General features: G+C 40.7%; 1 protein-coding gene across 3 annotated transcripts in view; it reads left to right on the forward strand.

Moving 5' to 3' along the window:
* Positions 1–14,713, forward strand: part of SLIT3 (slit guidance ligand 3) — a 520,423-nt gene that overhangs the window by 332,315 nt on the left and 173,395 nt on the right. For all 3 annotated transcript variants that reach the window (XM_061348428.1, XM_061348427.1, XM_061348429.1), the window contains exon 11: positions 13,699–13,770. In XM_061348428.1, the coding sequence (XP_061204412.1) occupies positions 13,699–13,770 (72 nt within the window). The remainder of the gene's footprint in view (positions 1–13,698; positions 13,771–14,713) is intronic.

Below are 14,713 nucleotides of genomic sequence, written 5' to 3' on the forward strand. Positions count from 1 at the left end.
ATCACCTCAAATTTGTTTGGATTGCTACCTCAGCACAACGGTTTAGAGGCAGCTTATGCTCAGTTGTGCATCTCCACAGATCAGGTATGTTAGAAATGAAAAAACTAGCTCAGTAAATGCAAAAAATAAAAACATCCTAAAATTAACATTATTTAGAATGTATCTAGAACATGTAAAGATGTTTACAGGAAATATAAACTCTTATGAAAGCTGTTCTGAATGCCTGTTATCCTTCCTCATGAGGAAGTCCAGAATGTGTCGATGGTGTCCGCTTCCAGTGTGTTGCGGCACACAGAATATGCATGTCATACTTGGTTTTCTGTGCATGAAAGTCAGTTAGAATTATGCTGAAAATATAAATGTGTTTGGCACACTGAGAATATTCAGTGTTTAGTCCTGTTTCCAGTTCTGTCAGATGGCCTCTGAATTTTCAGAAGTGGCTGGAATGAATGGTTCAACAATGAGAGTCAGAGGATGAAATTAATGCAGACCTGCTCACAGATGAGGGTTGGGCTAGGAGAATTGGGAAGACTGAAACTGGGGTGCTCCAGCCCTCTCCATACAGCAGTACACCTCAGTGTAAGAAAGCAAGTGAAAACATTCACCTTCAGTGTGCTTGTAATAGCATTGAGTATCAAAGTCCTGACTCTGGTTTGGTTGCTCCAGCCCCCAAACCTAACCCCTGCAAATTATAGTAAAAGCAACTTAGAAGGTCTCCTTAGGACAGCAGGAAGTGAAGGAAGACTTGGAGAGCCTTGAGATCAGATGATAATGTAGGAAGTCAAGTTGCATGTAACATTTTAAGAAATTTGCGTAACCTGAAGTTTATAAACCTGCTAGATCCCTACAACACCATGTAAAGTTCTGAGCCCATGGTTTAATGATTCAGATCTGTCAGACATTTTGCACTTTAGTCAGTACTTACTTGATTCTTTGTCTGTAGATAAACCTTTTATATTGTTCTGATCCTGCAAATACCCTTTGCAGTTCAATAGCACATAGTTCAGAGCAAAACCCTCATGAAAACTTTTATTGCTACTTCCTGGTGGAGTCAATCCCGCAAAGATTTCCTTTTTAAGGAATAGATATATAAGAAATATGTAAAGAAATTTAAGTAGTTCTGTCTATTTACAGTGAGGGTGGTGAGGTGCTGGAACACATTGCCTGGAGATGTGGTAGATTCCTCATCCCAGGAGACATTCAAGGACAGGTTGGACATGGCTCTGAGGAACCTGGTCTAGTTAAAGATGTCCCTGTTCATGGCAGAGGGGAAGGGGAGGTGGACTAGATGACCTTTAAAGCTCCCTTCCAACCCAAACCATTTCTGTGGTGCTACGATTCTATCAGAATAAGTCTTAGCGAGTGACATCACTGACATATGGGGTTTCTTACTGGTAAAATGGTATTTTCACTTTGTAAAAGTACTAATGAAAAAGAGCAATTAACCTTAAATCCAAAGGCAATGTATTAAACAATGTCTCATAGAGTAAAGGATGTAGCCACATAGAAAAACATTTCTGGAAAGATGGAAGGAGCAGCGACAGCTTTCCTGGAAAAGTCATGACATAGATTCTTTTCACCAGCATAGCCATTCTGGTTTATGCAGAAGTTTATCACACTGCTCAGAAAGTCAGTTTGTCTGAGGCCACTTTGGGCTTATTCAATATAAAATCCATCCCGACAGAGGTCTGGTTCCACCTACACACAGAATAATGATGATCTTTGGATTTGATAGGACAGGGAGAATAATACTCTTGCTGTAATGTTACAGTAATGGGGCCAAGTAAATTCTGTGTGCGTGCTGCAGCCCACATATCTTGCTCTCAGACAGCAGTACTATTGTTTTTTCCCCTTGGGATTTATCCCCCATGGTTAGCATGCATGTAGTCAGATGCTTTTCATAAAAGGTGGCTATAGTGGTGCTGGCTAAACGCTTCTTTCTGGACTCTGCAGTCCTATGATCTGATCCATATCATCTTTGCAAGGTGTAACTCTTACTAGAGACTCTCACCTCCTGTGGTAATGGAGTACTAACAAACTACATGGCTGAGTTGCTGCTGCGTAGAATCCTACTTGAGATGGTGTATTTTTCATTCAGCAGTTTCTAGCTAATGTTTTAAACACTCATTCCACTAAAATACCTTTCCCCCATAGATTGCAGTACATTCATAATATTTGTATGATAGTATTAGAATGCTGCCTTTGCCTTCCTCAGTTTCACCTGGGGCTTTTCCAGGTTCCTTTGCTGGTTATTAGTTGCATTCAGTTACAGCTTTCTTGCTTTTGTATTTCCCCTTGACTCGGGATTTCTTTATAAGCTAAATTGGACTCACCAGGAACCCTTTGACTGAAAAACTGTTCTACAGCAAACACACAGCTGTTACTTTAATGTGGTTATTAAAGGTGACCTACATTTCACTGTGGTTTGTATTAATTAAAGATCTTTTATTCAGCCTTTCTTTCTTCATTAACATGGGTAGGCAGAACCTTCTCTGACAAAGCTGCAAACAAGTCCTAGATTTGTTTTTGTTGCTAAAAACCTATCACAAACCATAAAATAAGCATCATATGACACTAATTTTCCCTTGCTGCTGACCTCTGCCATGTATGACTTGGAAGTCTGTTGTGTTCTTTACACCTCTCCCCAAAGTGTATTATCCTGAAGGCCCTCATTGCAAGAATGTCCTTTATTAAATAAAGGAATTTAGAAAAGCTTGAAATCTGTATCCCAGCCTTGGTTTTCTATAACTTCATAAAATAGGTAGCTATAGTGTTCAGAATGCAATTCATTTTTCTCTAAAGCCTCTTGTTCAGTGTGGAGCTGACATCAGCAGCCAAATTGACAGAGGTGAAATGAGTTACAAGAAATTGAAGCTGAGGAATACAGACTGTGTGTTGAATGTCATAAAAGATTCTCTGCTTACAAAGTGGTTCTCTTGTGTTGTTCAGAAGAGAAGTGAGCAGTGTTATGTTATAGAGAAACAGATGAGAATAAGCACAGCAAAGTTTTGCATGAATACTTGAGAAGAAAAAGTCATTAAGCACCTGGAGGCATTTACTGCAAAATACCCAAACAAGCATGGCTTGATGGTTTACTGGTAAATGAACAGTATGTAATTTCACTGCATTGGAACAGCATCCGCAATAAAAGGAAAAGGTTGAATTTATTTAGAAAGGGTGAGAGAAAACACATGCAAGACAAATAGGGAATAGAGTGTGAATACTGAATGGACTTGACCTTGGATGGGTGCAGGGAGGGATCACCTCCAAACTAGTAGGAGACAGTGTCCACAGAATCCATTGTTCTGATCAGACTTGATCGCAGCCTTGCAGTTAGTGCCTGTCAGGCTGACTGACAGCTCAGCCCATCAAGACTGCAAAGTAAAGACCTGTGAAATCCAAAGCTTCCAACTGTTCCTGGGAGAGTCACTGCTCTGCAGCTGGTGGGAGCTGGGAAGGGTGGTGTGAGAAACACTCTTGCCACAGAGGCAGATTTCACTCAGCGTGTGGTTTGGGCTGTTGTTGGCTCAGGACACTGGGCTGGATGGATCTGAGCTCTGGCGCTGTCTGCCCATTCTCAGTGTTTGGCTGGTTTGATGCCGGGGAAAGCACAGCTTTCCTGCACTTGCAGATGTGGGGCACTGGGATGATGGCACTGCTAGCCCTGGCTGTGGTGTTTCAAACAGTATTTGCTTCAACATCCTGTGGGCCAGGTCCACTTGATGCATCCCAGTACTGGTGAGTGATTAGTAACTTATTAATCTCTTGCCCAAATCACTACGCTTTTCCACTGTTCCTTCTTCAGAATGAAGTTTTTCTGCTGTTCAACCATTTCAGACTGATCGGCTTTTTTTTTTTTATTTAATTTATTTATTGCTGCAAACAAGGCTGTGTTTTAGGATATTAATTCCAGACAGCTTTTGTTTGAGCATTTTGCACACCTTAAAGCAGCAGTGCAGGGACTTGACTTTTGCCTTTGTGTTTCGTAGAACTTTGTGTAAGACCTTCCTGAGTGGAAGTAGGGAACAGCCCCCCAAGTGCTGGTCCTCCTGCTGCTGTCTGCTCTGGAGCGAGTGGTGCAGGGGTGTCCTGGCTTCAGCAGTAGCAGTCATTTTTCTCCTTCTTAGTTGCTGGTGCAGTGCTGTGTTTTCATCATTAGTCTGGGAACAGTGCTGATCCCTCTGGGATCCCCCCGAGAGTGGGGGGGGGGGGGAAGGGGGAGAAAGGGAGGGGAGCAAGCAAGCGGCTGCATGATACTGAGTTACCAGCTGGGTTTAAACCACAACATACGCTGTGGTGAGCAGGCTCCTGGGATGTGGAGCAGTGACCACTGGCACCAGCACTGACCCTGGATGCCGCTTTCCTGAAGGACATTCAGGTTGTGGAAGAAAAGGATTTGATGAATTGCTAGTGCTAAGGGCTGGACTGTGGGCTTGGACAGACACTTGAGAGAATAAAGACTGGTCTGGCCTGATACAGAAACTCTTTGGAAAAGGCAGCTGACCTCAGATGAGGAAAAACCAAATCATACCGTGAGAAGGACTGGGAACAAAGGAAATCAAGACAGGTTGATAAGTGTTACATCTCTGAGAAAGTGAGGAATACTTAGAACTGGGGCCTGAGGTTCCTGCTAGTGACCCTGGGACACCAGCTCGACAGATTGGGCTATGGGGATATTGTGAGAAGCTGAGACACTGGGTGGCATGAATGAGGTTGGCCAGGCTGTGGGACCAGGACAGAGGCACACAAGTGAAGACAGAGCTGAAGTGTCTCTTTCCACCAGGAAACATGAATCTTCCAGAGCCTTCCTGCCTTGTCACAGTGTACTGGCGAAACCCAACAGCAATTTGTGTATCTCTGTGCACTAGTGACCATGTGCAGAGATTAAGTATTAGACTACACGCAATTTACTGTTTTAACCATTGCTGATCCAGTTAGACATCAAGGCCAAATTGTACTTTTGTTACACATGAGTTTCCTTGTGATGGAATTAGTTATTTCAACTTTTGGTTTTGGATTCACTAAATAAAATATATTATTAAAAAGAAGTATATAAAAGAAGAAAGAATATGCCAGAGTGAATGTTTGTAGCTGCAGTCTTCATTCAGTGCTTTTGTATATATTTGTTGTACTAAGCACTGTAATTACAGCATAGTCTCATGTCGCTGTTAAAAGACTGGACTCATTTCTTGTTGTCTAGGGATGCATCAGGGGTGTGTGGCAGACGAGCCTGTGTGTATGGGATCTGTTTGTTTGTTGCAGAAACAGGAACATTCCCCAGTGGGGCCTGTGGGAAGCTAATCCCAGGAATGCTGTTCAGAGGGTTGGGATGTATGTTCTTGCCAGTGGTTTTATGAATTGACTCTGGGCAAGTGACTTGCCCAAACTTTCGTGGGTGGTCACTAGTGATGTAATCCTGGGTTCTGGCTGACTCAGCTGAGACATTCAGAACTGCTGAGGACTCGCAGCTGCAGCAGAACTCAGTAGGAGCTGTGCTTTGAACATGTTGTGCTGTGCAGCACTAATTAGTTCGGAGCACCAAGTTCCAGTCATCTGCAGACTTATAAATCAAACTCCAAAATCTAAAGTATATCCTTAGATCTTAGAGCTGATCTTAGATTTCCAGCCTGTGTTTTTTCATATGAAGCTTGTTTTTTCACTGTTACTTAACCTTTACAATACTCTCTGTCTGGTGAGATTAGGACAAATGTGCTTGTATAAAGCAAGAGTAATGATGAATAGGATGTATCTAAATCAGAAATGGGGACCTTTTATTTAAATGCTGATTTAATTACTCCAGACAAAGAGGCTGACAGTCCCTCAAAGAAAAGTGCTGCTTAGGCACCCGTATCTGGGGAGATAATAACTACAGTTTCCAGTCTGTCTTCTGAGCAGCGTGAAATAGGATGGCAACCCATCCACCAGCGTCTAGGTTTGGCTTAAGGTCAATTTTGAGTCACTTGTTCTATATTGGTTTAGTTTATCATTCTCACTATTGATAGCTGAATTGGTGACTGATAGTTTTGTGAGGAGTGCTGGATTTTGGTGCATGATTTCTATTCAGGAAATATTATGGAGTTTATCCACTAAGGAATGAATCTAATGCACTTAAGTGTTGGTTTTCTTACGGTTTTGTCAAAATGGAAGCAAACCAACTATCCTTCAAGAGAGTAATTTTGCAGCATAATGTTCTGCTCATTCCACCTTTAATTAATGCTTTCCTGACGCGTTTACTACTTAGACAATTGCTATTATGAGGGTACCACTGTGTTGTGCAGTGCTGTGCACAGACCTGTAGATAAACGAGTTTGTTGCTTTTGGTGTTTTAGTGATTCTCTTGGGAAGAAATTACCGTCTTTGTACCTGTAGGAGTCTGGGCTGTAGGAGAGCTGGGACAAATCTTGATGAAGCTTCTGTGATTTGAAGAAGTTGATCAACAAATCCTGGGCATTTAAATCACTGGTATATTCAAAATCAAGTTTCCACAGATTAAAATAAAGGCAGAAAGGCTGTTATAAAACAATTGAGCACTGGTAACTCTATTGTAATAAAATGAATTCTTTCTTACATAAATTATAAATTAACTGCACCGTAACAATTTCATGTATATTTACAACTGGCTGTGAAACCCTCAGCTTCTCAAAGGCAAAGGCTTATTATTTTTTCAAGAGTATAGGTGTGTAGAAGCTGTAAACTTTGGGGATAGAGGAATAACAGTTGTGCATTGAGTGTTGTTCTTTCTCTTAAAAGAAAATGATAATCATTCTCTCAGGCTTCCAGTAAATACTGTAGCTGAAGCCAGCACAGTAATAAATGCTCCATAACTGCCTCTGGTGGCAAGTTCTCTGCCTGGGGAATCAGGTTGGCTTCTGTACTTGCATCCTATAATATGATTTTCATTCACTGTTGTAAATTGGCTCTGGATAGCTTCACATGTCAAACTTGACTACTGCTTTCTGGATCTCACTAAGCACACTGTGTCATTCACTCCTGGCCTTCAATATAGAAAAGAGGTTTCTGTTGTTGGGCCAAAAATATGTAGAAAATCTTCTATTCTATGAAGGCAATACACAAAAATAATAAAGGAAATAGTTTACATTGAGAGTCAGTACAGAAAATATAAATATATGGAAATGTTAAGAATAAAAGTGTTTTCTGTGCTGAGACAGATTCAGGGAAATGGGAAGCTGTTTCTGAGCTTTAGAAACCAGCAGTAACTACATGGGGGTTCTGCTGTAGGGCCAAAGCAGGATTTATTTCTTGTATCTTTACTTGTAAAATTAAGTGTCACTAATGTCATCTATAGGCATAAGATGGTTTTGTTTTGATAAATTTAGATTTCATGCACATTTTCATTTTGGCACTATCATTTTTTACTTCTTTTCTCCTCTGCTGTGAGATTCCTTTAAAACAAGCAAAAAGTGATGTGCATTTGAGTTTGACTCAGGCAAGCTGTGCAGGAGTTAGTAACCTTGCCAGCTTTGGGGATGTTGGGTTTTTTGGACTGAGGTTTTTGAGTGTGTGTGCGTTCTTTTTTTCCTGAGAGATCAGTCCAGCAGGAACATAGATTTAGCCTCATTAATACAAATGAATGGAACGAACAAAAAGGCAGAGCTCTTTTTTTTATCTAATGCAAATATCACTCAAAGTCCCTGTTTTCCCGCACAAACAGCTGTGGCATGGCAGCGAGAGGCAGCTCAGGCATGAGCAGCATGCTCGGTGCATGCCTGCATCCCCTCTCTGGGATGAAGCAAGAAAGGTGAATGAATGAGACTGGCAGGAGAAGTAACAATGAAATGTGGTGAGAAGGGCTAAAAGTTCCAGTTGGGAATGTGGAGTATCACAGTGGTAGATGGAAAACTTGATGTCTAGCAGTGTATTATTGCACTCTGGCTGCTTATGTTGATAGAGACATAGGTGTTTGTCAGATGTTCTGCGAAGTACCAGCATGCAGGTTTCTGTCTCTGGTGTCTTCCTGTTTGTACAGCATTTGATGGCAAATTCACCTGCCACAGTGAAGCTGGTGGATTCATAATGTGACTGCCATTGCACATTCAGCATTTACCAGCAGATAACCTGACCAAATGCTCAACTACGGAGTTATGTCAGCTTAAACTAAACACACTGTGGTATGTCAGGAATTCCAGTATCACTGGCACTCCTTCTAGGTGGACACTGCTATCAGGGAATGTATCAAAACATCTTGTTTCACTGTGAAGAATGTCTTTGGGTGAGCAGAATTACCTCTGCAGCATTCTAGATATATATATATATTTATTTATTTTGAAAAGTCACTTCATTTTTGATAGCATTTTGTCTATCAAAGATCTGCCCTTAGGTGAATACTTAAGAAGCAGTCCTTTTTAAAACTATAGCAGCAGCTTGACAGCTAGACCCTGGAAATCTCCACCAAACGTCAGGATATGAAGGGAAACTCTAGCTATCACCTTTTCTTAATATAAGCAGACAGTTTACTGGCTCTCAGCTCTCCAGTTCCTAAGGCAGACTCACTGAGAGGGATTTATAATACATATTATTAATTTTATTTGGAAGTCATTCAGGTACTGCGATGAAAGGCAGCAGTATCAAAGTCTTGGAGAGCCATATGTGTTTAGGGGGCTTATAGACTGGTAGAGTCTTTGACTCGGATAGGTTGAAGGCTTTAGTTGTCTGCTAAAACAAGCTGGATATCCTGCCAGCCCAGTGTACTTTGGTGTCTACCTGTCAGACAACTGAAGCATGAGAGACAGAGCCACGAAAAGGCTGTTCTTTGGTAACGTAGGTCCCTAAACACATTCTGAAGCAACAGGACTGCAGATTTTTGCCTTGTGCTTTGCAGAGCAGCGCCACATGCAGTGCTGCAGTGCTGTGGTGTAAAGGGTGATAACTGCGGCTTCTGCATCTTTCACTACAGCATAGGCTGTGGGTTCGGGCTTTGTAAATGCAGGGCAGCATTCCCTCCTTCCCGGCATGGATGCATCCTACCCAGGGCTGTCTTTGGGTAAATACTTCAGTCCAGCTACCTGAACCTGTTGTGAGTGTTAAGAATAAAGCTTGTATTTCAAATAAACTGGCAGGAAAGGGGTCAGAACAGGGATCAAATCTAGCCCATATTGGTAGTAAGACAACTAGATTTGAAGTGTGGTGTTTTCCTCTTAAATGCTGAAAATATACCTGTGACTTGTCTTTGTCAGACTCCAGAATGCAAAATAAGATAGATAGATGAGATAAATGTAAGCTAATGATCCAAGCAGCTTTTATAATCCAGTTGTTCTCACTCCTTGGCAAGGAGGAACAGTCTCTTGATTGTTATGTGCTCTAGACATTTCTTCCTTCCTAATACAAACAGCTGTCCCCAGCCCTCGGCTTTGTCACTGCGAAGGATGCAAGTGTTGATTTCCCCTAGACAGTCCTTAGCCAGCTCGCTGCAAATCCCTGCTAATGGGGCAGGAGAGAAGGAGGGGTTTGCCCTTCCTAGCAACCTTCACACAGGTTGTGTGCATCCTGCCAGTGTGCTGCAGTTACTGCTGCACACTGAGCTTATCTTGTGCTTTCTCCCTGTCAGAGATTGCTTTTGGTTATTGGCTGCCTGAGTGATGCGAGCCCTAGAGAGCCCTGGCCCTGGGAGCAGAATGACGTGATCCAAGGAGCCATCCGGCTCATTCACTCACTCCTAGCAGGGAAGTTCATGACTGCCCAATGCAGAGGGACATTTCTGGCATGTCTCAGCCGAGAGCCTGCTGGCACTGGTAATAGAGCATGGCTGTCTCATTTGTAGGCTCTATTCACCTGACAGCTAAGAATTATCAGTACTGATGCTTCAGTCTCTTTCTCTTTCTCTGCAAGCGAGTGATTTGTCTATGTTATGGGTAGGTAAGCTTGACAAAACATTACACATTAGCAGCTGAGACAGTGTTTGAAATGGGAAAACTGCTAGCAAACTGCACTATTAGAGACCCAAATAACAAATTCTTTCTTTCCCTCAATGAAAGAGAGATAGTTAAGGTCCAAATTAATTTGTCTGTCTCCCCACTCTGCAGGGGGAATCACTTTTCAAGACAAATGGCTTCTTCACTCCTGAGAGGAAGCTGCCTCTATTAAGGCTGCATTAAGCAGAGTTTAGTCCTTTGTGTTTTGGCACCCTGGGTGTGAGCAGTACAGTCACTAGATGAGGAGGTGATGATAAGGTTTGTACCTCAGTGAACTTCAGGATGTATTAGCATGGCAATTTGAGTGCTTATTCTTTACTCTGGGGTAATCTTTCAGATTTAACTGCATAGTTTCCCCCTATATGTTTTACTTTGTTTTTTCCAAGAAGTTTACTTTTTGCTCTCACTGCTGCAAAGTCGTTTCAAGAGAGTGGGAAGGAGAATGACTTTATCCTGTCTAGCATCACATTATTACAAGAAAAATGCATCTGGATCCATTGGGCCCTCGTATGTTCCAATCTCTAATAATATATGAGAGTAGAGAAAGGAAATTGTTCTTGTCCTTTGATGTTGTCAAAGACTGAAATAAAGCTTCAAGAGGCAGGCAGCATTGCTGTGTGTCACAAGGGGGGAGATAGGCTTCAGTTCATCTGAGTGATACAGCAGGCACAGTGAAGTGGGTAACTGAAAGGAGGAGCAAAAGCCTCTGAGAGGTTTGGACATGGCCAGTAGATTTCATCCATTTTGTGAATTCTATTTATCTTTTAAATAGATCTTGTTATGAAATACTGGAGGAGGATTTTATCGAGTTGTAATAAATCTTGACTGTGATGGTTCAAAAGATCAAAATTTAGTCTTTTAGAGCTGTGTCTCTTGTACTCAGGTGTGTTTTACAATCCTTCAGTGTATTCTGGTGATACACAAAAAAATGAACTCAGTGATGCTGCTTTGCACGAGCACAGGTGGGTTTATAGCGTATGACAGCACTTCAGATTATGCAGGGCTAGACCATGAAATACAGTTTTCCAGGGGTCATATTCTAGGTAAATGAGGCAATTTTCTCTGAAATAAAAGGTGGCTGTAAAAGTTAGATTAGCTTTTCACTAAAAAAATCACATTACTAGGTAAGAACTGTTTTTCACTTGATTTGAAAGATGGCACCTCTAGCAGCAGTTTCCCATTATATTGTGAATAACACTGGTTAATAATTAAGCCTTCATCACCTTGAAATTGCCAGCACCGCTTCTGGCAAAAGCTAGTGTTTCCTACGGATATTTAAGCCTGTCTTTCAGATGTCATTTATGAGCCCAGATGAAGTGAAAGCACAAGGTATTAATACAAATAGTTTGGTTTCTACTGTCTCAGTTGTGTAACTGCATTGTGGTCTTCAGCCAATGCCTGCCAATCTATAACATGCATTTATGGGTCAGATAAGTACTTCATACTTTCAGAATACCTGATAATTTAATGTTGCACTTTATCTAATGCTCCAAGACAAACTCCATTTTGTGCCCAAGCTGGAATCCACCTGCAAACACAACCTGATGAGGGCACACAGTACTGCTTGTTGCATCTCTGGTAGCATCTGCAAGATGCAGTGTGCTGAGCATAATGCATTATGTGTAGTGTTCAGTCCTTCATTTACAGACAGCTTCCATAAGGAAATGGGAGGTGCTAAGGTGAAAATAACAGTAGCAGATGACAACAGCCTTGTCCATCTATTCCTGTACAGGCCATCTGCTGCAAATTTGTAGGAAAGGGTGAAGAATCCAGTTCCTCCTCAGAAGGTGGCTTTCTGAAACAACTCTTCCTGTATTCCTCTCCACCTGCTCTAAAAAGTTCATTTTTTCTTATTACTCAGGATCTGTGGTATTCCAATTTTGGTTGCTTTTGCCTTTGAGTCACTAAAATATCCTTGCAATTTTTATTGATTACAGAAAAGGGGCTGTGTTTCCTGCCTGCTACTAGAACTGACTTTCCCTGTAAGAACTGCTATGCTGTGTCCATGTGCAGTTTGTGTGAACCCCCAGCTTCCATCCCCAAGTAAAGGGAATTGGACAGTCATGGCCCTCCTTTGTTCCTAGAAGTCTCTGCATAGAAATACTTAGGAAGAGTTAAACACCAAACTGGCAAACTGACAAAAAGCCTTTATGGGAAGAGTATGTGTACTGCTAATTCTGGTGACAAACACTCAATAGTAGCGTGCTGAAGCTTACAGCAATTTTCATGTCACTGTGGACTTGCCAGAAATGAAACATGTTATATTTAGACGAACTGGAAGGGAAATCTCAGGCACTAATTCAAATCACAAAACAAGGAATAGAATGAACGTTGGTCACAACCTTTAAAATAGAAAGCTACAGAAATAAAAGAGTGTGTGCACACTGACTGCACAAGTTGACTGTGCAAGTGTCACAATATTCAGGACTTAAATGACTTCCTGGAGTATAATTGAGCTGGCAAAATATCTTCTTTTCAAGGGCATTTTTCTTTTTTCTATTGAAAGCACAGATCAACAGAAGAGGCTGTGCAATAGGGGGTTGATGGGCTTTACGCATTTTTCTCTACGTTATTCCCAACTCCTTTAAAACCCATGATTTACTTCTCCCTGCATCTCATTTTATCTCTGTTCTTGGATTTAAAATTTCTTCTCCCCTCTCCATTGCTGCTGCAGCTCTAAATGACTGGAGTGACTCATTCTATCATTCTAGTATGTTGTTGTGTTTCAATTCTAAACCATTTCCAACAGCAGATATTTTTCCCATTTAAACTGTTTCTTTTTATGACATTTTTGGGAAAAATACACAATGTTTGAATAATAACTAAGAGCCAGGTAAAATCCAATTTTGTTCTCAACTCCGATAGTGGAATTCTAGCTGCCAGGGCCATTTGACTTCATTGTATGGTGATCCAGTTTTACATTTCTAATTGAGATGATTGTTTTGGGTTCATCTGAGGTGAAGATAGTCCTTTTAGCAGGAATTTTGGGAACTTGCTGACAAAGACTTGAAAATACTTCTGGGAAGGAGTAAAAATTAATCTTAGTGGCTACTGTATGTGCTATCTTAAAGCTGCTATGTTTTATGTTAGTGGTGCATGCATTTATGATACTTCATAAAGAAGACTTTCAAAACAAAGCTCAGAAATGAAAACAGCAGCATTTTAATGTAGTCTGGACCATATTTTAGAACACCTTCAGTATTTGGTAGTTAAAATAGGAAGATACAGTCCTTTTTGCTCTGCTTTAACATGGACTTTTCCCCCCTCCTTAAAAATCTGGATTTTTATATCAGGGATTTCTGCTTTATTTTTCAGCATATTCCCACAGATTGTTGCTCCCGAGTTGCTCTGATAGTATTATTAAGGTACTTATTAAGCTCTCGCAATATAGCATAGCTTTTAGTTGAGATAACTGAGTTCTATTTACGACAGCTAGTCAAGGAAAACATCTGCATTTGCTACTTTAACTTTGATTAAGTAGTAATAAAATACACCTACTATTTTTTATTAATTCCAAGAGCTTTTAAGGTGCGATGTCTACAGCCTGTGTCTGTTTCCTGGACAGATTTTGTGTAGTCAATGAGATTAATTTATTTTCAGTTGTTTTCTCAGTATTTTCTCCATTTAGTGACTTTCAAAAGAAAAGGCTGTTTCTTATTAAAACTCTATAAAATTGGTTCATATTTGTATAAAACTTGCTATCATGTTTAATGTCATTCCTGTCCTATAATTGTGTAGTTAACATGTATATTACTTTGTTTGTTTTCAGACGTTTGGAACAAAATCTCATCAAAATCATTCCCCCTGGAGCTTTTACCCAGTACAAGAAGCTAAAGAGAATGTAAGTTTTAATATGGCCAACATGCAAGAGCAATCATGAATCTTCTTGCTTCAAGTTCAGTATCTTTATTTTAGAAACATATTGGCAATTTCTATGTTGAAATCACTGGGGATTGCACAAATAATCTCTTCCAAGTGTAAGCAACAATGGAATTTGGTTCAGGATGCCTAACGGTGCTTGAAAGCCTTAATAATGCTTAATTTTATTTCCCATTATAAATGATGTGAGCTAATTAGCTGTTAGTCTGTTCAAACTTCAAATCTGCTTCCTCAGAAAAGACTTTTAAGTTCTATTTATTTCCTCATTCATTCTGGTTTCTGCACCACTTCAATTTAGCTGACCCCAGTTACAGCAGGAGTGCCTGTTCTTTCAGAGTAGTTAAGGTTTTTTTATAGTGCATTTGATATCTTGATGTTGAAATGGTTTGGCTGTTTAGAAGAAAACAAAGGCACTTGCTGGAGCCTGTTTTCTCTGTTTCTGAATCAGCAGTAGAGACCCAGACAATTCTTTTGTCATTAGCTCTCGTGTTTTCTCTTTGGATTTAAATGAAACAATCCTGATTTGTAGCAGTGCTCTCATGCAGATAACCTTGGTATTCCCCCTGTAGGCCTTTCTTTCCATTTTTAAGTGATATCTGAGAGATGTTGTGACAGTAGTACAGTGATGCAGACAGTGGTCAAACAAGTTACTCACACTTCACCAGAGTATCAAGTTAATGATGGGTACCACTGGACCAGTAGTTTCGAGAAGTCATTCAGGCTTTGTTAGCTCAGTTTTCACTCAGACTGCTAAAAGGGTGCCATTACAGTTCTTGTTTTCTGATGTGAACAATACTTACTGGATTTAAGAAACTGGATTTAAGAAATTTGTTTAAACTGGATTTAAAAAGCTGATTTTAGGGTCAGCTTAGTTCACAGAAGACCCTATCTAGTCTATGATTTTA

Source organism: Neopsephotus bourkii, unplaced genomic scaffold (assembly GCF_033783945.1).
Source record: "Neopsephotus bourkii isolate Nb327-2 ecotype Australia unplaced genomic scaffold, CSIRO-AGI_Nbou_v1 NB_357, whole genome shotgun sequence".
NCBI lineage: Eukaryota > Metazoa > Chordata > Aves > Psittaciformes > Psittacidae > Neopsephotus > Neopsephotus bourkii.